Source organism: Mirounga angustirostris, unplaced genomic scaffold (assembly GCF_029215605.1).
Source record: "Mirounga angustirostris isolate CCGP_5_RB_7025 unplaced genomic scaffold, mMirAng1.0.hap1 SCAF_6, whole genome shotgun sequence".
Taxonomy (NCBI): Eukaryota; Metazoa; Chordata; class Mammalia; order Carnivora; family Phocidae; genus Mirounga; species Mirounga angustirostris.
This window is the reverse complement of record NW_026991714.1, coordinates 37,225,169-37,249,191: the sequence shown is the minus strand read 5'-3', so window position 1 is coordinate 37,249,191 and position 24,023 is coordinate 37,225,169. Positions and strand designations below refer to the sequence as shown.

The window sequence follows — 24,023 nt, the reverse complement described above, 5'->3', positions numbered from 1 at the left end:
CCAGGGATAAATCCCACTTGGTCGTGGTGAATAATCCTTTTAATGTACCGTTGGATCCTATTGGCTAGTATTTTGATGAGAATTTTGGCATCCATGTTCATCAGGGATATTGGTCTGTAGTTCTCCTTTTTGATGAGGTCTTTGTCTGGTTTTGGGATCAAGGTAATGCTGGCCTCATCAAATGAGTTTGGAAGTTTTCCTTCCATTTATGTTTTTTGGAACAGCTTCAGAAGAATAGGTATTAATTCTTCCTTAAATGTTTGGTAGAATTCCCCTGGGAAGCCATCTGGCCCTGGGCTCTTGTTTCTTGGGAGATTTTTGATAGATAACTGCTTCAGTTTCCTTAGTGGCTATAGGTCTGTTCAGGTTTTCTATTTCTTCCTGGTTCAGTTTTGGTAGTTGATACATCTCTAGGAATGCATCCATTTCTTCCAGATTATCTAATTTGCTGGCATATAGTTGCTTATAATATGTACTTATAATTGTTTGTATTTCTTTGGTGTTGGTTGTGATCTCTCCCCTTTCATTCATGATTTTATTTATTTGGGTCCTTTCTCTTTTCTTTTTGATAAGTCTGGCCAGGGGTTTATCAATCTTACTAATTCTTTCAAAGAACCAGCTCCTAGTTTCGTTATCTGTTCTACTGTTCTTTTGGTTTCTGTTTCATTGATTTCTGTTCTGATCTTTATTATTTCTCTTCTCCTGCTGGGTTTAGGCTTTATTTGCTGTTCTTTGTCCAGCTTCTTTAGGTGTAGGGTTAGGTTGTGTATTTGAGACCTTTCTTGTTTCTTGAGAAAGGCTTGTATTGCTATATACTTTCCTCTTAGCACCGCCTTTGCTGTATCCCAAAGATTTTGAACAGTTGTGTTTTCATTTTCATTTGTTTCCATGAATTTTTTTAATTCTTCTTTAATTTCCTGGTTGACCCATTCATTCTTTAGCAGGATGCTCTTTATTTAGCCTTCATGTATTTGAGCTCTTTCCGACTTTCCTCTTGTGATTGAGTTGTAGTTTCCAAGCATTGTGGTCCAAAAATATGCAGGGAATGATCCCAATCTTTTGGTACCAGTTGAGACCTGATTTGTGACCCAGGATGTGATCTATTCTGGAGAATGTTCCATGTGCACTAGAGAAGAATGTGTATTCTGTTGCTTTGGGATGGAATGTTCTGAATAGATCTGTGAAGTCCATGTGGTCCAGTGTGTCATTTAAAGCCTTTATTTCCTTATTGATCTTTTGCTTAGATGATCTGTCCATTTCAATGAGGGGAGTGTTAAAGTCCCCTACTATTATTGTATTGTTGTCAATGTGTTTCTTTGATTTTGTTATTAATTGGCTTATACAATTGGCTGCTCCCATATTAGGGGCATAAATATTTACAATTGCTAGATCTTCTTGTTGGATATTCCCTTTAAGTATGATGTAGTGTCCTTCCTCATCTCTTATTATAGTCTTTGGTTTAAAATCTAATTTGTCTGACATAAGGATTGCCACCCCAGCTTTCTTTTGATGTCCATTAGCATGATAAATGGTTTTCCACCCCCTCATTTAAATCTGGAGGTGTCTTTGTGTCTAAAATGAGTCTCTTGCAGACAGCGTATTGATGGGTCTTTTTTTTTTATCTAGTCTGATACCCTATGTCTTTTGATTGGGGCATTTAGTCCATTTACATTCAGGGTAACTATTGAAAGATATGAATTTAGTGCCACTGTATTGCCTGTAAGGTGACTGTTACTGTATATTGTCTCTGTTCCTTTCTGGTCTGTGTTACTTTCAGGCTCTTTCTTTGCTTAGAGGACCCCTTTCAATATTTCTTATAGGGCTGGTTTGGTGTTTGCAAATTCTTTTAGTTTTTGTTTGTCCTGGAAGCTTTTTCTCTCTCCTTCTATTTTCAATGACAGCCTAGCTGGATATAGTACTCTTGGCTGCATATTTTTCTCGTTTACTGCTCTAAATATATCATGCCATCCTTTCTGGCCTGCCAGGTCTCTGTGGATAGGTCTGCTGCCAGTCTAATGTTTCTAGCATTGTAGGTTACAGACCTCTTGTCCTGAGCTGCTTTCAGGATTTTCTCTTTGTTTCTGAGACTTGTCAGTTTTACTGTTAGATGTTTGGGTGTGGACCTATTTTTATTGATTTTGAAGGGGATTCTCTGTGCCTCCTGGATTTTGATGCCTGTTTCCTTCCCCAAATTAGGTTAGTTGTCTGCTATAATTTGCTCCCATATACCTTCTGCCCCTCTCTCTCTTTCTTCTTCTTCTTCTGGGATCCCAATTATTCTAATGTTGTTTCACTTTATGGTATCACTTATCTCTCAAATTTTCCCCTTGTGATCCAGTAGTTGTTTATCTCTTTTTCTCATCTTCTTTATTCTCCATCATTTGGTCTTCTATATCTCTAATTCTCTCTTCTGCCTCATTTATCCTAGCAGTTAGAGCCTCCATTTTTGATTGCCCCTCATTAATAGGGGTTTTGATTTCGATGTGGTTAGATTTTAGTTCTTTTATTTCTCCAGAAAGGGATTCTCTAGTATCTTCTATGCTTTTTTCAAGCCCAGCTAGTATCTTTAAAATCATCATTCTGAACTCTAGTTCCGACATCTTACTAATGTCTGTATTGATTAGGTCCCTGGCAGTCAGTACTGTTTCTTGTTCTTTTTAAAGTTAAGGTGATTTTTTCCATCTTGTCATTTTCTCCAGAGGAGAATACATGAATGAGAGAACAAAATGCTAACAGGGTAACAACGACCCCAGAAAAACACTAAACAAATCAGAAGAGACCCGAAACTGGGGGAAAAGAAGGAAATAAAAATAATAATAATATGATCAGGCTGGTGAATAGAACAGAGCCACACTCTAGATTTTGGATGTATTTTGGTCTCTTAGAAGAAATTGCCTCCCAAATTTTTAAAGAATGAACAACTTATATATATATACAAAAAATAAGGCTAAATACAATGAAGGGATAAAATGAGTGTAAAAATGAAAATTAAAAAAGATTTTAAAAAAGGAATTGATAAGATGTTGGTTGAAAAGGGAAGAAGAAAAATTCAACTAAAAAACATAGAAAAATAAAAAAATAAAGAAAATCTAAAAAATTAACTTTGAAAGACTAAAGAATCATGGGGGAAAAGCCATGAATTCTATGTGCAATATTCCCCACGCGCTGGAGTTCTGCCGTTCTCATTGATCGGTAAACTTGGTCTTGGCTGGCTGTTCTCACTGATCTTCTGGGGGAGGGGCCTGTTGCCGCAGTTCCCAAATGTCTTTGCCGGAGGCGGAATTTCCCCACCCTTGCCGGGTCCAGGCTAAGTAATCTGCTCTGGTTTGCTCTCAGGAGCTTTTGTTCCCTGCAAGCTTTCCGTACAGCTTTGGAGGCCGAGAGTGAAAATGGTGGCCTCCCAGTCTCCGCCCCAGAGGAGCCGAGAACTCAGGGCCCTGCTCCTCAGTGAGCCCCCAGAGAAAAGCAGTCACTCCCATCTCCCCGGTCTCCGGCCGCACTCCGTGCTCCCCCAGCCTGTGACCGAGTGTTTCTACCTCTGGCACCCGACCCCGTGCGGAGTCTCCAAACCCAGCAGATCCCTGCGGTGCGCTCCCGCACCGCTCCTCCTGGGGGAGGAAGGGGAGTCTCCGCGGATCTGCCGCTTGTTGGGTCCCTGCTGGAGGAGCAGTGGCCCGACTGTGCTGTGGATCACGGTTTATGGCAACCCTGAGCTGAGAGCCCGCACCTCGGCTCCGTCTCTGCAGCTGGCTTCCCCGTTCCGATACCTGGGAGCTCTGCCGCACTCAGGCACCCCCGGTCTTTCTGTGACCCTGAGGGTCATGAGACCACACTGTCCCGTAAGGGTTCCACCCCCCGCTTAGCCACTGGAGTGACGTCCCTCAGCGGAGCAGACTTCTAAAAGTTCTGATTTTGTGCTCCGCGGCTCTATCACTTGCCAGAAGCGGCCAACAGAGGCCCCCTCCCCACCGTCTATCCTCCCGAATATCACCTCGGATTCACTTCTCCGCACGTCCTACCTTCCAGAAAGTGGTCGCTTTTCTGTTCAGAGAGTTGTTGCTCTTCTTTTCTTCGATCTCCTGTTGAGTTCATAGGTGTTCAGAATGGTTTGATCCCTATCCAGCTGAATTCCTGGGACCAGACAAAATTTAGGTCTCCTACTCCTCCGCCATCTTGCTCCTCCCCTTCTTTATCATATAGTCTTGATCCTACTTTACCATATGAGAGTAACTATATTGTAGTATCTAAACTAATGATATAATAATATATCTCATAGCTCTGATGCTACAGAAATGCAAAATTTGTGCATTATTTGGGCTTGAGGATTTTCTTCTAGATTTACTTTTTATTTTATTAAATATTCTTTAAAATAAAATAAAAATCTGCAGTTGTAATCCTTGACCTGAATGATTTGGCAAATATTTGGGTGTTATGCCTGTTTACTGACTGGTATGTACCTTTGCAATAATCTTACGACCATTTGTACTTTTTAAACTTCTTTCCGAAAGTACCATTTGTTGATGAAATTTGGAAATTTATTTTTATATGACTTAGTTTCTTTTTTCCCTCCCAGCATACAGCATGCCTCTGCAATGCCATCATTTCCTTGCTGAAAGTTCCTCTTTCGTTTCAGAGATATTTTTTCCAGAAACTGCAATCTACCAGCATCAAGGTAATACTCTGTAGCAAAATATGAAGGTTAATACAAATTAAACACCCAGTTATCTTCTGGAATACATGGGATATAGCTCTGCTTCAGGGTCTTACCTTTGGTTTTGATACACCCTTTAGTTGTAAGTTTTTTCTCCCTTTATCAAGTGGTTTTGTAAAGGTAATGGGATTTGGGAGTTAAGCCCTTTCCCTTCTTATTTGTCAGTGCCAGGTGCAGTGCGACAGGCACTTGGGTACCTGGAGCTCTGTCCCTTGTCTCCAAGAATAACTTGAGAGGTTTTCATCATAAGTCCTCTAGAAGGATCTTGAGCTGAGTTCGCGTCTGATCAGGCTTTTCAGACCCCATTTAGAGTAAATCAGGTCTGGTAAGACATTACCAGTCCTACCTCCAGAGTGCTTTTGTCTGTGAATATCAAGTTTTGAGGAGTTGGCCAGTGAGAAGAGCTAATATTTTAAAATATTTGAGCTCTCCAAATTCAAAAGCTATTTTTGATTCAAAGAACAGAATTGTTGGAAATGGTGGAAAACTCACCTCCAAGAGATTTCCTAGATTATCCCTCTGTCAGTAAATGTCTTCAGTGCACTTTTTCATATCCATTTGAATGCTTTTGATTGTAAATAACAGAGCATTCCATTTCAAAATGACCTGAATCACAAGAAAAATTGATTATCTCAGATAAGATGTCTTAAGGTAGGATGTGTGCAGGGTTGATTGATGCAATGCTTAGCATCATCAAAAAGACACACGTCTTCCATCTTTTCATTTAGCAGAATTTGGGCTTTCTGTAATTTAAGGGTATTTGGGATTTTTAATATGTTCTTAAATAAAAACTACTCTAATGAGAGGTTAAAAATGTTATTTGGGGGCGCCTGGGTGGCTCAGATGGTTAAGCGTCTGCCTTTGGCTCAGGTCATGATCCCGGGGTCCTGGGATCGAGTCCCGCATCGGGCTCCCTGCTAGGCGGGGAGCCTGCTTCTCCCTCTGCCTCTGCCTCTCTCTTTCTCTCTCTCTGACTCTCATGAATAAATAAATAAAACATTAAAAAAAAGTTATTTGGTTCATTTGTGGAAATTGACTTTATACCACTGTGACTTGATCATATATGTAATTCTAGAATTTTAAGTTCACTTGCCCTTGAATTTAGTCTATTTAAAATTACATAAGACCAAATTACATAGACAGCAGCTAGACATGAAAATTTACATAGTGCATTTCCCTGCTGGAATTGGTTCATTGTCAAAGAAATGCCCCCCTACAGAAATGAGGAAGACTAGGGCCTTCGCTGTTTTCTGATCCTCAGTTACCCTCACACAGAACTGGGATTTGAGGCATAAAACACAGTGGTATTTAAAGAGGCATTAGGGAGAGGGACCCCTTGACTTTAAAGGTGCATTTGTCTGGGTGTCCCAGCAGTCAGGTCATTAGCTGTGTAACGTTGTAACCTATAGACAACAATCAGCACAAACATGTTTGTTGGAAGAAAGCTTGTTCTTGCTTGTGAGCATTCGTCTTAATGTTGGTATTCCAGCTTGCTCTGTCGCCATCGCCCCGGAACCCTGCCGAGCCCATCGCTGTCCAGAATAACCAGCAGCTGGCACTAAAGGTAGAGGGAGTGGTTCAACACGGATCTAAGCCAGGACTCTTTCGCAAAATTCAGTCCGTCTGTCTGAATGTTTCTTCCACACTACAGAGTAAATCCGGACAAGACTACAAGGTAATTTAAAAAAGAGGCAGAGTTGTGATATGGATTTTATCAGCTCATTCATAGAAGTTTTCCAGTGATTTTCATGGTTAAGCAGATTGTAGTTACACCTCCCATGGGAAGAGATACAGACATAAGTTAAAAGCACCTATTGGGGTTTGAGGGGGCTGATAAATAATAACCTCTCTTTTCTCTGCCTGAACCAGTTGATAGAGAAAGCATCCAGGCAGACAGAGATCAAAATATGAGCCTCACTGTTTAGCGATGGGGACACCTAGCTCAGGTGCCTGGCAACAAGGACTTCCTAGCCTTGTACCTCTGAATTGAATTTTCCCACCCAGCCTCAGCCTGTGCACACAAGAGCCTGCCCCTATAAAATCGATGGCAGGAAGGAGCATCCTGATGTCCAAAGAAGGGAAAGAGAAGGTCTTAGCTCCCCATGCTCAGTTCTTACCCAAAAACTTAGCGGTCAGTAGAATTCACCTCCTCCCCTGGAGACCAGTTTTGTTTATCTCATGAAAAGTCCCTCTACCTGGAGGGAAACATCACGAGTGGGGAATAAGTGCCTCCCTATCCCCCTTGCCCCCCAAAAGCACACATCTAATTATTTTTCTCTATTTTAAGTAGATATTAGCATTTTCTAAAGAAAAAAGGGTAGACAACATTGACAGACAATGGTCAGATAAAGTAAAATCTTCCCTTATGGATGTAACCCTAGGAATTTGCTGCTTTGAGAAATTATGAGGTAGGTAACCAAAAATCGTGCTTGCTTTGTTAGCCAAGGCCAAGGTGCTAAATACCATGGAATACCAGTATTCCAAATGCAGAACATTCCTTTCTTGAGACATCTCTTTCCAGTTCCTTGGTGGCTTATTCACAGAAAATAGAACAAGGGAGCAAGTACACAGTTGTATGAACAGAGTTGTTCAAATGCCCAAAATTGGTTATGTCCAGGTTTATTGTGGCCATACTTGAACTGAGCTCCAAAGTAAGGAAAGGAATTAATATTCCGTAAAGATATAAAAAGAGAACATTTTATTCTCTTTGGTGGTTTTTAGGGAGAAGGTGTGGTTTAAGCCATTTTTATTTCTTGTCTTTGGTAACTTTCTATCCCTTCTTTTCCCACCCTGATAAGGCTCAGGCTTCATTCTCTTGCTCTCTTTGATTCCTACAACACAGACTGTGGTGCCTTATGTAGCCCTGTGTAGCAAATATTTGATGAATGATGACAAAATCATTTACTGTATTTAGATGTAGTACAACTGTTACGTTTGGGCAATCCTTAGGTCGTAGTGAGAATTGACATAGCTAACCTACCCCCGTCAGCAGCAGCTGTGTCCTCGTTTAGAGTTTGAAAGAACAGTAATTCTCTTTGTTCCTTGTATATAATGATTTCTAGTGTTAAAAAAACAAACATTCAAACCAGGCTTCTGCTTATTAACTTACCTCTCGAGGCATTGCTTAAAGTCAGGAAGCCGATATAATAAGTCATGTAGTAAGATTTGTAATGTTACTTGCGGTGAGTTTTCAACTTGAAATGCATCATCCGTTCAGAGTGATCAGGTTGCTTAGGCCTATCTCTAGTCCTTTTAAGGAAGTTCGTGTTTGGTAGGCATATTCTTTAGGGACATAAAAACCCTACAGAAGTTGTGCAAACAAACAGAATGGAGCCTATAAATAATCCTAAGATCTCGAATTGGTCAGTGACTTCATTTCATCGACATTACAGGTAAATGTCTCTGGAAAACTGACGTCAAGATATGCTCATTTAGTCAGAGTTTCAGGGCATATTTATATCATTGATTAGGCAACAGAAACACACACATAAACCTAGAGCAGTCTGGCCAAATAGTCATTAAGGTTACCTTTATATGCGTTCCAGAATAAGTGTCTCTCTTGGCATACTTCATCTTGGGTACAGGTCAGGGTGTACCAGCAGATGTTACTCTGTTTTTCAAAGGACAAAGACATGGGTGTCTAGCTAAATAAGTGAACAAGCCCATAAACCTGTGTTTTATAATATATTGTGCTGCCAGTCTGAACAAGATACTGAGTATTACGTAAGCACTGTACAAGTTCTAAAGTTAATTTGTTAAAGGAGGGAGGAACAATTGCATTACTGAAGCAATATAAAATCAGACAAGTTAGGAGGAAGAACCCTAACTTGTATTTACTTAGTGTTAGGTTCTTTTTCAGTCTCTTAGATTTTAAACTTCCTGCAACAGGTAATTGCTCCATGTTTCTTCAGAATATCTCCTCACAGAGTAAAGAAAAGTAAAGTAAAGAAAGATGGGAATTGGAGTTGGGGTCGGGTAAGCGAGTGTAGTAGAAGAAAATTTTCTCTTCCATTGTCTTAGGGTCTCCTGCTGGGCCTAAGATTAAACTGATATTATTAACATGAGAAAGGCATACAGGTTTGTTAGAATTGTACCTATACACGGGAGTCTTCACAAGACAATGGAAACCCAAAGAAGTGACCAGAGCAAAAAGCTTACATAACTTTTACACAAACGGTAAATTTGTGAAGACAGAAAACAAGGGCGAGGGGCAGTAAACTGGGGAAGTGATTGGGAGAGAGGCGGCCAGGGGGGTGGGGGGCACCTGTGGGAGATAGGGGTTATTGTAGTTTATTTGTAGAGGTACATTTCAGCATTGACTCCCAGTCTCTAGTGATAAGGATGTTCTCCTCTTCTTGGTACAGAGAAGGACACTTTCTCATGGGAGGTTTTATGGCCTGTTTTAGGTAAAAATGCGGCGGTCAGAGAGCCCTTCCTCCATCTGCTGTTTCTCAGGTGCCTTTAGCTTAAAATAATGTGCCAAAGCAGCATATTTTGAGGTGGCATGTCCTGAGCTCCTTCACAAGGAAGAAAGGCCAGCATATGAAGGGGTTGAGAAAGGCTCTGGGAGCTCATTCTACTCAGGGATAGTGAGGAGGCAGGATGGCTTAATGGTGAAGAGTGTAGGCTCTGGAGTTAGCCTGCCTAGGTTGCCTAGCCTGCCACTCCTTAGCTATGTGACCTTGGAGAAATTACTTAAACTCTCTGCCTCAGTTTCCTCATCTATAAGTCAAGGGTAAAAATAGTACCTAAACCTCTTAGTTGTTTGCAGGGATTAAGTAAGCACTTCATATGGGGCCTAGCTCCAGTAAGTGCTTACTCCAATAAGCACTCCGTAAACGTTAGCTATTGTTATTTAACAATTTTTTCATTCCAGATACCCATTGACAATATGACCAATGAGATGGAGCAGAGGGTTGAACCTCATAACGATTACTTCAGTACTCAATTTCTGTTGAACTTTGCTATCCTTGGAACACACAACATTACAGTAGAATCTTCAGTGAAAGACGCCAATGGTATTGTATGGAAGACAGGTCCCAGAACTACCATATTTGTAAAATCCCTGGAAGACCCTTATTCCCAGCAAATTCGCCTCCAGCAACAGCAAGCCCAGCAACCATTACAACAGCAACAACGAAATGCCTACTCACGGTTTTAGCCACATGAGGAATGCACTCCTGGCTTTATAGGAATTGATCAAATGGGCAAAAATAATTTGATTTTTCATATGGATTCAGATATGAAAGTTAGAATGTGGAGTCCATTTATTCATTGGTTTCTATAATGTAATACTCTGGGGGAAAAAAGGGTTTGTTTTTCTTTAGAAATTTAATTTGAGAAATAACTGCGTTCCTAGCCAGCAAGATTTTTTATCCTTGTTCCTTCTTAAACCAAGTCCTTTATCATCTGTTTGACATTTTCATTGTTTTATTATTGTTTTTATGTTGCTGAGCCTTTTCTTTCGCTTTCAAGAAAAGTCATGTGTTGGGATCACTGCATTTATAGATTTGACTCCCTGTTCACCAAAATACATCACTCGCTACCTGGCACAGATAATTCTGAGCCAGGCATTGGGAAATTCTGACCGGTTAGTACAAAATTGACCTGTGGTAGGAGGAACCAAGTTCTCCCCGGGATTGACTTCAGTGTGTCCCCTGAAATCCAGTTTTCTGGATTTTGAGAGCATGCAGTCTAGCAGAATTGAAACACCGTGCTATATTATTTCAGCTACTTAACCTATCTTTTCTATGCTAACACAATCTTAATTTATTGTTTTAGTATTTAATTGACCTGAAAAAAACAGGTAACAAATACATACAAAAATTGGAGATTAATCATTGGTGTTTTCTAGTATGTGTATGGTTTTGTTTATAGTATAGACTTTTTACATTATTTCTAAGAGCGAAAAAACTCACTCACATGTACTATCTTAATTTTTTAAATTAGGAAGGCAGATCTTTTGATTGGTTTGGTTTCTTCTTGGCAAGTTATGTAATACTAGACTTGATTGTCTAGAAAGAACAGCCTCTTTATAACACAACCTCAATTAGTTGGGATGCTCAGGGAATAGAAGTTTTCTGGTTAGCCAGAAGACCCCTTTTTTTCTATTTCAATACTGGTTGAAAACTGTTATAATAATAAACTTTCTTGTCTTAACACGGTATACTGGATGCAATTTACCTGTTCATTCTTCATTTGGGATAATTCAGTGCTCGGGATCATGGTTTTCTAAACATCAGGGATCATAGGGTTGCAGATGTTGTTGATGATATGGACAGTTGGGCTGTAAGCAGCTCCTAAGATGAAGCAGGACACATTCCCTGGAAGCTTCCTTTTTAAATAAATCTCTCATTTTCTTTGCTTGTGTTTCGCCTTTTCTTTTTTTCTTTAAAGACAGCATTAGCTCAAAGGGAAAAAAAAAATGAGTTGGTTTTTCCTTTTTCCTTGTCATGTCGCCTCCAGTGGTGAGAAGTGATTGGCAACTCAGATTCCTCTGAGATTGCATAGCTCCATGAGCTGTTGTCCCAGCAAAGCACCCTCTGCTGCCATTGGCCAGAACATTGTCATAAAACATGTAAGTCCACAGTGTCCACTGAGGATGCCATCCCTTTAAATGCAGCCCGGTTGTGGACAGTGCACGATGTGGACAGCTGTGACAGCATCTGGGAACACAGGCCTGAGGAAGAATTGCCAAAGCAGTGTGGAGGAGGTATGCAGGACCCCTTTCCTTCTCATCAGGCGTGGAAAAAACTGGACCAGAAAGCACAGGTTGCACTTTTGTTTCTGATGAATTAGCTCTGTGACCCGGGGCAAGTTACTTTATCTCTCTAGAGTAGCTTCTTTGTAAAATGACTGAATTAGACTAGATCTCTTAACTCCAATCTAGAGTTTTATCAGGTGACTAAAAGACCAAAAAAAGAGCTCTTTTATAAGGGGGAAACAAAAAAATTTTTTTAATTCATTGTCTATTTTCAGAATGAAATTTTATAATGTCAATTTCAGGTTTCTGGTACTATTTCAAGGCAGAATTCTCAAGAAAAGCAAATCTTGTAACCTGCCAATTCCCCCCAGTTCCCTTTGAGACCTTCCCAGAATTTATGTTCTTAAAAGGCTTTTTTGATAGCTACAGTTATAAACTCTTTGATTTGGTGTACTGGACGGCTCCTGGCACAAACTTGGAAAGGAATTACTAATAAACACAAATCCAAATAGTTCAGAGTAGGAAAATAACTCTGTGAAGCAAAAAAGGCTATTTTAATTGAGTGTGTCCATTAGATCCAGGATTGGAACTCTGCTTTTATGTTTGGTATAATGTCTGCTGCGTTCTTGGCATCAACTGCTAAGCAATTATTTGAGGTAAAGGGAAATTGCGTTTATAATTTCAACACTACAGTAATGAATGAAAAGAAAAAGAAATACTCAGGGAAAGATGAAGGAAGGAAAGATACACATGCTGATTGTGAAGCGAGCATGTCCCCTGAACTTAGAAATATGGATAGTAAAGGGTGCTGGCTGATTGATTCTAGGAAGACAGGACTAATTTTTCTCTGTTTAGCCACTTGGCGATATAACCTGGTGGCCTCAGAGCACAGCGTCTGGAACCACACTGTCTGGGTCCCAGTCCGAACTCTAAGTATATGACCTTGGGCAAGCGACTTGATACCTCTATGCCTCAGTTTTCTTAATCCTAAAATCAGGAAATATAATTGCGCTTCATGGGAGAGGTGTGAGGATTAAGTGAGTTAATAGAATTAATATATGTAAAGCATTTAGCATGCTCCTTGCACATAGTAAGCAGATATATGAGTTTGCTAGCATTGTTACTATTTTATCCTCCCTAATACTATTTTTCACAGTGTTAGATCAATTCTTAATCTTAGCATTTTATTTATTCACAATAAAAGTTACTGCTGTTTTGCTACTAAACACACATTTAAGCTATCTTCCCCTCATTTTCAATTTGGGTATATCGAATAATAACAAAATAACTTAATGTTGACCCAAACAAAATGGAATTTCTGTCTACAACCAGTATTATAAATCCTATTAAAATATTTAAAGACATATGTACAAAGAAAATTATGAAAGTACTTTCTAAAGCTGCTGATTATCTTCAGTAGTGACAGTAATAGTACATTGACTATTTAGAAATTAAAGTACTATTATATTCCAGCTTAGCCTAAGAGATCTTGTGATACGACCTTTGTCGCTCAAACTAACCAAGGTGGCAGATAATGTGCAACTGGAGATACGAAGTCACTTTTCACATTAAGGTATGGTTCCCAGAAGAACAAACCAAGCAAACCAAGATCCTCAGACTAGGGTCCCAGAGATGTCAGTTTAAGTTCTATTTATAAGACTCACTTGCCATGGATCCTCAGATCAGTCCCTTGGTCCTTCTGTGCCAATACCTGCCAGCACTGAGAATAAGAGGATCCTGCCACTTGTTATGTAGTGTGTATGCAGCACTCGTCCAATAGAACTTTCTGTGATGATGGAAATGTCCTAAGTCTGGCTATCCAAAATAACCACTAGCCCTACGTAGCTATTGAGTGTCTAAAATACGGCTAATGTGACTGAATCTTTTATTTACTTGTAGTTTGGTTAAATTTAAATAGCCTCATGTGGCTACCACTTGCAGAATTGGGACAGTGCAAGAGTTGAGAAGAAATGAGATTCACTATTCCCTTAGGACCTAGGTAATTCTTGAATAGATTTCTAGGTAAGAGGACTATATTGGAATTCTTTGGCTAACCAAAGGGTTCGCATGGAAGACTGTAGATGACAAGGAAGGCATTTGGGGTTTGTGGGTTTGCCTTGCTTCTAGTAGTACCGTATTGCTCAATCAAACAGCTGGCCGTGTTCTTTATGTAATTTGCCCTTGGATTTAGCCTTTGTCAGTCACCAACATTAAAACAACAAGGTCCAAAAGTCTGGTGAATGGGCTTAGATCTCCCAACAGCCAGAGGTTACAGTCTTTCTTTCCATTGCTTGCCCAAGAACACAAAGACCTGTAACACCACGGGCAAGTATTTTATTGGCTTGACTGGAGCGAGGTCATTATTATTCTGTACTATCTCCCAGTCTAAAGTATTCATTCTATGAGTAGTTTAATTTGTAATTGCAATTGGGATTTAAACAGAGTGAGTCATAGTTTTCTCCTTAACTAGTAAACCAAGACCCGGAGCCATTGATACCCACTTTCTAATGAAGAATACTAAGTGTTGTAAATTTGCTTTTTTCAAATCTCCCACAGGTACAAAGCATTTTTCAGTCTTTATCTTTTCCCTTATCTTCCTTCTTACTTGTTAATCTCTCCTGGAGCAATTCTGTCCTGCGCAGTCAAGTTTGTTGTGCAATAATTGTCCTCTGTTTAGATCTGGTTAAAGATTGAAACCTTGTGAAATGAGTTTGGGGATTATCTTCCTCTCAGATCATGTCTACAAGGTCTAGCTTTTGTCTTGTGATACTTAGCTGACAAACTGACATTAAAAATATTTTTATTGTTTACAGAGAATTATTTTTAGCAAATTATAAAGGTGAAATAATACGCATTCATTTGGTATTAGGAAATGAATCAGTCAGCAAAGTGAACATCTCCTACCTTCACGAGACAGGATGAGTTAAAGAAAATCAGATTGTTTTACAGAGAAAAAGTGTTCTCTGCTTCATCTTTTGGTTTTCTTGGGAGATTTCATTTGTGGATTTTGATGAAGCTTATTTGTGGCTATGAAGCAAAAATATTTCAGATAGAAAAGAAAGACAACATAGAGCTAAATTAGACTGAAGAATTATGAGAAGATATCAATGTCGAGTTGTGTTTCCAAGGCCATGGAAGGTGAGAATAGGCTGTGCTGCCTCGAGTTGCACCCCGTCCCCCTCCCCCGCAATGGAAGCAGTGAAGATAATGATGCTTTTTGCCTGTGTCATCTCACTCTGAGATGAGCAAAGTGATGACAAATTGTTAACACTTGTGGCCCCCATCTTGCTTTCCCTTCCCCACCCCCACGCACTAGGCAAAGGCAGATACCATGTGATTAGGAGAGTCAGTTCTGAAGCCCTCCACCCCCCCCCCCACACACACACGACACACACACACAGGACAAGAGCAGATGAAAAGCCTATTGTGGAAATGTAAGTAGGGGAGAAGGGCTTCCCAGCTCTGAGCCCCACACCGCGCCAGACTCTGAGCTGGGGGTGGGAAATGCAAAAGGAATCTGACAGGGAGAGCCTCAGGCAACTTACAGTCTACTGACAGAAAAAGAAAAAAAACAACAACTTGTATTTTTACAGAATGTGGAGAGAGCATTATAAAAGCCATTGACAGAGCCCAAAAGGTGGCATTTCTGAAATTCTAATAGCGTCTCCCCTTGTATGTAACAGGCCAGGCTCTTAGGTAATTAGAAAATGGCCATCATTTGACATTTTCTCCTTTCGCAGCTCTTGGAAGTGCAAGTGTTCCTTCCTTCTCAGAGAGCCTCTTGACAGAATCAGGGACAGTTGGGCACCTACTCCTTGGAAGCTAGAGAGGAACATAAGAGCATTTGGAAAAAAGATATACCCCTAAAGTGTGACGTCAACATTTGGCCTTGAGGAGACAGGAGCTTACACTCCAAAAGAATTAAATATTGTCTCATGTTGCAGAAACTACTGCTGATTCTAGCCAGGCCGTTGGACGACACAAACCTCCAATGTCACATTTCAAGGTATCAGGGCCTTGGGGAGAAATGACTGTAATCACAGAATCACTTAAGCAACATCAGATCTATCCTAGTGGTTACAGTGTCCCCTGGGATGCTCAAAAGCATATTAGCCCTGGCTAGAATTATCTCTCAGGGAGTGAGCTCATCAGGAATCTCTCCTTGAGGGCCCTTGACACAGGAGAGGGCCCATGAGTCTGTCCTAAGCACTACCTCTCCCTCCTTCCTCACCCAAGCGGCTGACCAGAAGTAGCTGATGGAAAGCACTTTTCCTTCATCCTGAGCACTAGAGGTGCCTCAGCTGACATCACAGGGCTCTGTGGCTCAGTCAGCAGCATTCGTCTGAGCTGGAGTTTGTGAATTTGGACAGATTCCCCAGACCTATGCCAAAGGCACAACCAACAAGGACACAGTTTTAAAACAGGTGACCCTTTTTATTCATTCACCAAATGTTTATTGAACACGTATAGGGTACCAGGAGCTGGGATTGCAGTGTTCGACAAGCTCCTTGGGTTTATAGCCATGCCATTTGTTTGTGCACAGACCATGGGAGGGAAGGCCATGGGAAACCCACCATGCTCTTGATTATGCTGGTAGGCCTGAGCTGCCTAGGTAGTTGATCGTTTGCTCCAGTGAAAGCAGAGAAGAATGGGTTTGGACAGGACTGTCTGGGCTAGAGTCACTGCTGTTTCCAGTGTGGCCCTTCGGGAAAGCACTCAGGCTGAGTTCTTCCTTATAGCCAACCTGAGCCCCTCACAGCAGTCGACTGCCTGCTTCAATTCCCCGTGTTTGAGGGAAATAGAAAACTCCCCAAAACCATGGTCATAGGGAAATAGCTCTAATCACAACACAGTCTCCCCTGACCCCAGCTGTGCCACACTGAATAGCCCTTCTGTCCCTCCAGACTGGGCAGAAACATCGTCCCTGACTCCTCCAAGCAGACATGCCGGTTGGTATCCCTCTGTGACCAGTAGCAAATCCAGTCTTGTGTGCAGGGGTCGGCTACCTGCTGTGTTGGCACAGATGTGGACAAATGGTGGTGAAAGTGGCCATGTGCTGTTCATGGGAAGAGACAACCCCCTCCACTCTCCCATGCCCCACACCAACCCCCTGCCTATTCTCAGTCACTGTTTCCTCTCCTAACATCTGAGCCTTAGCTAATGACTGCCCTTTTGAAGAGCTGTGTGCATTCAATGCAAGGACCCACCAAGTGCCTCTGCGGGGGAGTGGGCGGCGCGGGCTGGTGGCCCAGGGGATGGTGGGAAAAGAAACTCGAGCCTCATGAGATAGTGATGTTTCACATCATCTCTGCTTTAAAGGAAGATGATGTCCCAGGGCATTTGAGGACCCTAAAGGTACTAAAATGTCTTAGACTCAAAAGAAATGTATTATTCTCTCTCAGGAGGAGGACATTTACATTTACCAGCATCCCTGTCAGCATAATCTTTGAGCCCCCGGGGGAGGGGGGAGGGGAACAAAAAGAGAAGTGTCAGGAGTGCAGTGAGCAAACCCAGTCTTCTCTGTCATTCTTTCTGAGTTATTTAGCAGCTGCACAATAAGTGGGCTTATAGCCAAACTCCATTCTTGCCATCAGATCTATTGTATAAGCCCCATGACTCAATGGACACTTATTACCTGACTGAACATAACTATTTTCCTATTGAGGAGACTTCGCTATTTTTGCCAAATGCAGAACATGAGGCAAGGGGACTTGAAATGAGAAGTTTAAGTTGGGGAGAAGGAAGAACTTAGTGACCTGTGAAAATAATTAAGGGAGGAGGCATTAGGACTGTGTGAGCTCTGCTGTCCAACCACAGGGATGCATTTGCCAACAGCCTCTCTGGAGGCAGAGGGATGGACTGTTTGACCCCTTGGCTCCATTCCATCAGCAGGCGCTCCTGCAGGCGGCAGGCTCTCTGGCGGAGGGCTCTGCCTGGGAGAGGGGGTGCGCCCACCAAACACACGCTGTCCAGACAGCGCTCAGGCAGTGCGGCTGCAGATATAAGTACCCCTGCCTGCTTCTTTCTGGCCTTAGAGCAAATGCCTCTGGCCATATCCCAGAATGACGTCAAGGGAACAAAGAAGTGGGGGCAGGGGTGCAGGGGTCGGGCTTGACGGCTGAGAGGGCTGGTGAAGAGGTTATGTTTCCTCTCACCTCCTAAGTGTGTCTGAGATATGTGTCTAGGCAGGGAGAGGAGCTGTCCTACTTTTGAGGGAGGAGGACTGTCCTTCACAGTGTTCCCTCCTTCTCTTTCCACTACCCTCATTCTTGTTCACAGCCTCATTATGTCTTCCTGGGTATCACCTTCACTTCCTCTTTTCCTAGTTGCCCGTTTCTGTGTCCTCTGAGTAATCCTTACTTCCCATTGCTTCCCAATTCCCATTGCTTCCCTACTCCCATTGCTGGTTCAAAACTTTTATTCCCACTGGGTTCCCGAAACAACCTGAATTCTTCAGGGTATCACTGAAGACCCTCCACAGTGAGACGCCAGCCTAGCAGCCCCGAGGGCCTCACCTCTCGCCACACTTCCACGTATATCTTAGTCTGTGGAAAAAGCTAGCGTCCTGGACATCCCCGGAGCTCAGTCTGCACATTCTCACCGTCATGGCTTTGTTCATATTTTCCCTCTGCTTGAATCCTTTTCTCTCCATCACTGAAACGTCTGCCCATCCCTCCAGGTTCATATTCTCCAGCCAGACGCAGGAGTCAGGGTTCCTGCCTGGCCCGTATCGTATTCAATCTGGTGTGAAGCCATCAGGCTGCCTGGCCCTTGGGGTCAGCATAAAGGTGGACACATGGTGGCTAATGTGGCCCTGCCCTGCTGATAAGATCCAGTGACTCCCTCCACCGCCCACCCCCCATCGGCCTCTGGCTCTTCTCTGGCCTCCGGCACTGGTTCACGTCTCTGCATGGAGCAGCCCTGTCTGACCTGCCTGCTGACCCCATGTTCACCTTGGAGACAAGAGCAAGCTTTCTACTGTTTCTGAGCTCTGAGCAGTGTAATGGCGGGAGCACAGCCTACTGGTATGGCGGACCCAGTAGAGGCCCAGAGTACAGCTCAGGCTCTAATCTGAGGCCTGAGGCAAGAGGGAGTGGACCAGTACCTAGAACTCACAAGGAGAAAAAAAAATATTTTATTTTATTATTATTTTTTTAGATTTTATTTATTTATTTGAGAGAGAGAGCATGAGAGAGGGGAGGATCAGAGGGAGAAGCAGACTCCCCGCCGAGCAGGGAGCCCGATGCAGGACTCTATCCCGGGTCTCCAGGATCATGACCCGAGCCGAAGGCAGCCGCCCAACCAACTGAGCCACCCAGGCGCCCAAAAAAAAATGTTTTTTGAGAGAGAGAGCTCAAGCCAGTGGCTGGAGGGCGGGGGGTGGCAGCGGGGAGGGGCAGAGGGAGAGAATCCCAAGCAGTCGCCTTGCCCCCAGCATGGATCCCGACATGGGGCTCCATCTCCCAACCCTGAGATCATGACCTGAGCCAAAATCAAGAGTCAGACATTTAACCGACTGAGCCACCCAGGCACCCCGAAAAAAATTTTTAGATCATTTATCCGACTCTTTCCTTGGAGTCCTGTTCATTATCCTCCAACACCAGCTAGAATTAGGTCAGAATTTAGAATGCATGGTTTAGAAAGTTTTGGGTTCCCCTGTTTCCAGCCAGGTTCTTCCCTGTCCATCTCTCCTTCCTCCTTCCCTATCTCTCTCCCTGCCTTTTCCATGGACTGATTGAGTGCTTGTTACATGCTGGGCACTGCAGCATGTAGGGTCTGTGCTCCCAGGAAGCTTTGGTGACTGGTCATCATCTATGTCAGGGTGATAAGTGTTTGCCCATAGTGCCGACGGCTAGCTGAGGGGCCAACACGGCACGGAGGGAACACTGAACAGCATACTGCATTATTTTTCTCATTGACGGAGGAGGTATCTAAAGTGCTGTCGGGAAGACCCTGTGGGAGGCGAAGGGAGCAATGGAAGGTACCCGGGAAGAAAAGGCCAGGAGAGGAAGCCAGAGGTGGCCTTTGGCTTCCTACCACTCCAGCCCAGCCTGACTCTAGGACCGCTGCACATCAGACTCATACAGTTCAAATCAGATGTTTTCACTCCTTCCTGTATGGGTCGTCTATTGGATTGCTGGGCAGCTCATGTTTCCCCCTCGCATCTCCATGTGCTTTCTCAGCATCTACACACACTTTGGACAACAGGACCTTGCTCTGGGTGGCTGGACCTGAACAGGTAACATCCGGAGCCATCCAAGGCCATGTTTTTTGCTATATAAAAGAAGACGGCCCAGCTGAGCTCCTGTCCAAGGTGCCCTGAGCTGCCCTTGTGTCCTTATAATGCAGCGAAATGTTTATCGTTGTGCTTTTCTTTCGGGCACTCCCCAACACATGATCTTTCCCTAGTCCACAATGCCCTGAGGAGTGGAGGTGTTACAGCAATAACAAAGACAAGAACCGCCCCCCCACATTCAGTCTTTTTAACATCCAAAGGAAGCTATCAAGACTAAAAAGAGATGGAGTTTGGGATATAAAAACAGAAGAGAGAAAGAACAATAGGAGAACCTTGGCCACTTTAGACATGTTGATATTCTCATTGTCCCCTGAACCCCAATGCATTTCACACACCCAGGCCTCTGTACACACTTGGCCTCCAGCATGCAATGTTCTCCTCCCTATACCTCTGCCTAGCAATCTCAGTCTGTCTCTAAAGATTTACCCAGGTGGAAAGTCCTCCTTTCCAAAAAGCTTTCCCTGAAAGCCCCCACAGAGCTGGGTACCACCCTAGCCTTCTGGTCTCCTCTCTATTAAAGCACTCAGCTTCTTGTAACTCCCCACTTACATATCTGTCTCCTATTCTCTCTAGGCTGTGAACATCCGAAGGGGAGATTGGAAGTTCATCTTTGCATTCCTGGTGCCTGGCACATAGAAGGCAGTCAATCAAGTTTACTGACTTTAAGTATTCAAATGACCTAGCCATGGTGCAGTTTCTGGCCCTGGGAGCTTAGCCACGGAGAACAGATTGGGAACTCAAGAGCTAGTGCCCAGCCAGGGGGCACTTCCTGTTGTCAGTCCTCAACTCAATAGATCAACGGCCCAGGGGACCCTAAGCAGTGCCCTGCAGTCTCCGATGGGAGCCGGACCTGGGCTCGGCACCTTTGTGACCAAGGTGAGGCTCTGTCATCCCTGTCCCTGGGCTTCCGTGTCTCCATCTGTCATGTGGCTGTGGGTCTTAATTAGAAAGCTCTTAGAGATTCCTGAAAGGACTGTTATTGTACAGCTGCACAAAGGATATTATGTCACAGAGGTATAAGAGCACGGCAAATAATGGAAGCCAGGAATAATAAGGGCACTTATTCCCAGAGCACATTGATTTAAACCACAAAAGCTCCTTGGAACACGGCTTGAGAATTATAAAAGCCTGAGCAATCAACAACCCCTGTGGGAGGGAAGCCCATGCCAGGCAGTTGCTGGAGAGTTCATTTGGCTGTTGTAGGCAGGCCAGTTTTGTCCCTCAGGTGTTCTCACTTTGGTGACATTTCCCTGCTGTAGTGAGCCCAGCCTATTTGCTGGGTTCTGGAGAGAAACAACCATTTCTTCCACAACTCTTGCATAAAGATGCAAAGAATTGGCCTTAGCACAGTTCAGTTGACTTTTCCTTCTATCTATGATGAACATGGGTCTCCAGATAATGGAAACTTCATCACTGCTTCTGCTTCTAAAATCTGCATAGCAGCAATACCATCAGGTCACACCTTGACCCAGCCATTGCTACCTCTGGTTGGCAACTTTGGACGACCACCCAGATGCAGTATATCCGTGAAAAATAAAGCTCCCTTAAGAAACAGGTCATCCGACGTGCAAAAGTGTATTCAAGCATAGCTTTGACAGCAGAATGGGCAGGACCTACAAAGAACGGTGGCTCTGACGGCAGAAAAATTTTAAACTTCTGAATGACAAAAAGCACCAAAACCCAAACTATAAGATAAAAAGAACAAATTGTAGGGAATATATTTGCAACATTCATAATACACTAATGACTACCATCCTTAATATATAAAGATTTTTGGAAAATCATTAAGAAAAATAACAGCAACCCAACAGAAAAATGGGTTGAGGATACAGAGACTTGACAAAATAAAAATTACATATGGCTAATGAACAGCTTGTAAAAATGTAATAATGAAATAAATGTAATGAAAGAAATGAGCTTTTATTTTATTTTTAAAGATTTATTTATTTTAGAGAGAGAGAGAGCACGCATGTGCGAGCACGAGTGGGGGAAGGGGCAGAGGGAGAGAATCTTCAAGCAGACTCCCTGCTGAGCACAGAGCCCGACTTGAGGCTTGATCTCACAACCCATGAGCTTGCGACCTAAGCCAAAACCAAGAGCTGGGTGCTTAGCCGACTGAGCCACCCAGGTGACCCAAGAAATGTGATTTTAAACAATAATATTTAATTTTTTTACCTATTAGATTGGCAAAAATTTTTGTTTTTAGTGATATGGTGAATTAACATTTAACATTACCTGGTAAAGCTAACTATAATTATATTCTATGATCCTGAAATTCCATTCCTAATCTCTCCTCCACAGCTTTTGCATCTGGGCATAAGAAGACACACATGAGAATGTTTATAACATCCTTATTTGTAATATCAAACACTGGAAGGGAACCCAAATATCCATCAATAGATGGATATATAAATTATGATATATTCACAATAGAACACTATACAATGCTAACAACAAATGATTACAGCTGCATGCAGCAACACGCATGAAGTTGAGTGTAAAAAGTTAGTCACTCTGGGGGCGCCTGGGTGGCTCAGTCAGTACAGCATGTGACTCTTGATCTCGGGATTGTAAGTTCGAGCCCCACATTGGTATAGAGATTACTTAAAAATAAAATCTTAAAAAAAAAAATAGGGGCACCTGGATGACTCAGTTAAGCATCCCACCTTTAATTTGGGCTCAGGTCATGATCTCAGGGTTGTGAGATGGAGCCCCACATCAGGCTCTGCGCTGGGCATGGAGCCTGCTTAAGATTCTCTCTCTCCCTCTCCCTCTGCCCATATTCCACCCTCTCTCTCTCCCACCCCCCAAAAATAATAATAATAAAAAATAAAGTTAGTCACTCTGATTTCATTTATATAAATTTTATGGTGTTCCAAGCAGAATATGGGTTCCTTTTGGAAGGACATAGTAACTGGATGGGGGCTGAGAGTCCTTTCTGTGCTGCTAAAAATGTTGTGTGTTCATTCTGAGAAAATTCATCAGATTAAACATTTATGATACATGTACTTTTTTGTATGCATGCTATGCTTCCCTTACAAATGTTTTTTTTAAAGCGAGTCATAAAAGAATACATACACAAAGTACAAGTTCATTTATATAAAGAAAAAGCCTGCAAAACTAATTCATATATAGTTAAGGGATGCAAGCATGTGTGGTAAAACTAGAGAAAAGCAAGGGACTGATACAGACTTAATTCAGGAAGATTCTTCTGAGGAGCAGGGTGGGGGCTTTAGGTGGTTGTGATGTTTTACCTCTTAAGCTAGCTGGTAAATTCAGATGTTTTATTGGTCTTTATGTCCTTCACATGTTAGAAATATCATTTTCATGTATTTAAATATTTAATAGAAACAATTTTAAAATTGTTTTTAAAAGACTGTCAAAGTCTCCCACTGCTGTTGGGAGGCAGGGCATACATTGGTACAACTCTTCTAGATAGATGACTGTCTCTGTGTCAAACACCATGTAAAAAGTACACTTCTAAGAATTTTTCCTAAAACAATGATAGAGATAAGAGAGCAGAGAAATTATAAAAGAACATTTATCAAATGTGCTTTAGTATGACAAAAATTGGAAACAATATAATATTTTATCAATAGGAATTGATCAAACAAATTACACTAACTTCATAAAATAGAATACTATGTAACTATTAAGATTGATGAGGATGATGTACATCTTTTGATGGCCATGGACATATGTTCACTATAAATTCTTGAGTAAAAAAAAAGTCAGGTTATGAAACAGTATGTTACGATCACATATTCTTTTTTAAAAAAATATTTTATTTATTTATTTGAGAGAGAGAATGTGTGTGAGCATGAGCAGGGGGAGGGACAGACTCCCCACTGAGCAGGGAGCCTGACATGGGGCTCCATCCCAGGACGCTGAGATCATGACCTGAGCTGAAGGCGGACACTTAACTGACTGAGCTACCCAGGGGTCCCTCTTTTTTTTTTTTTAAGATTCATTTTATTTATTTTGGAGAGAGAGAGAGTGAGCAGGGGGAGGGGCAGAGGGGGAGAGAGAGTCCCAAGCAGATTCCACGCTGAATGCAGAGCCCAACTTGGGGCTCAATCCCACCACCCTAAGATCATGACCTGAGCTGAAACCTAGAGTTGGCTGCTTAACCGACTGAACCACCCAGGCGTCTCTGATCTCCTATTTTCATGTATAGGTGCATAAGTAAGAGTCTGGGAAGTCTATCAAAATATTAATAAGGTGGGGGTGCCTGGGTGGCTCAGTTGGTTAAGCAGCCAACTCTTGATTTCAGCTCAGGTCATGATCTCTGGGTCCTGGGATCCGGCCCTGCA

General features: G+C 42.5%; 1 protein-coding gene across 4 annotated transcripts in view; it reads left to right on the top strand.

Moving 5' to 3' along the window:
- The window catches only part of INTS7 (integrator complex subunit 7), a 114,305-nt gene extending 91,580 nt beyond the window's left edge, over positions 1–22,725 (top strand). For 2 of the 4 annotated variants that reach the window (XM_045877175.2, XM_045877174.2), the window contains 3 exons: positions 4,574–4,672; positions 6,201–6,386; positions 9,588–11,074. In XM_045877175.2, coding sequence (XP_045733131.1) covers positions 4,574–4,672; positions 6,201–6,386; positions 9,588–9,872 — 570 coding nt within the window. In that variant the 3' untranslated portion in view covers positions 9,873–11,074. Of the gene's footprint in view, positions 1–4,573; positions 4,673–6,200; positions 6,387–9,587; positions 11,075–20,283 lie in introns of those variants that run through there. The other 2 variants (XM_064594140.1, XM_064594139.1) reach the window with 2 other exon arrangements.
- Positions 22,726–24,023: the final 1,298 nt, after the last annotated feature.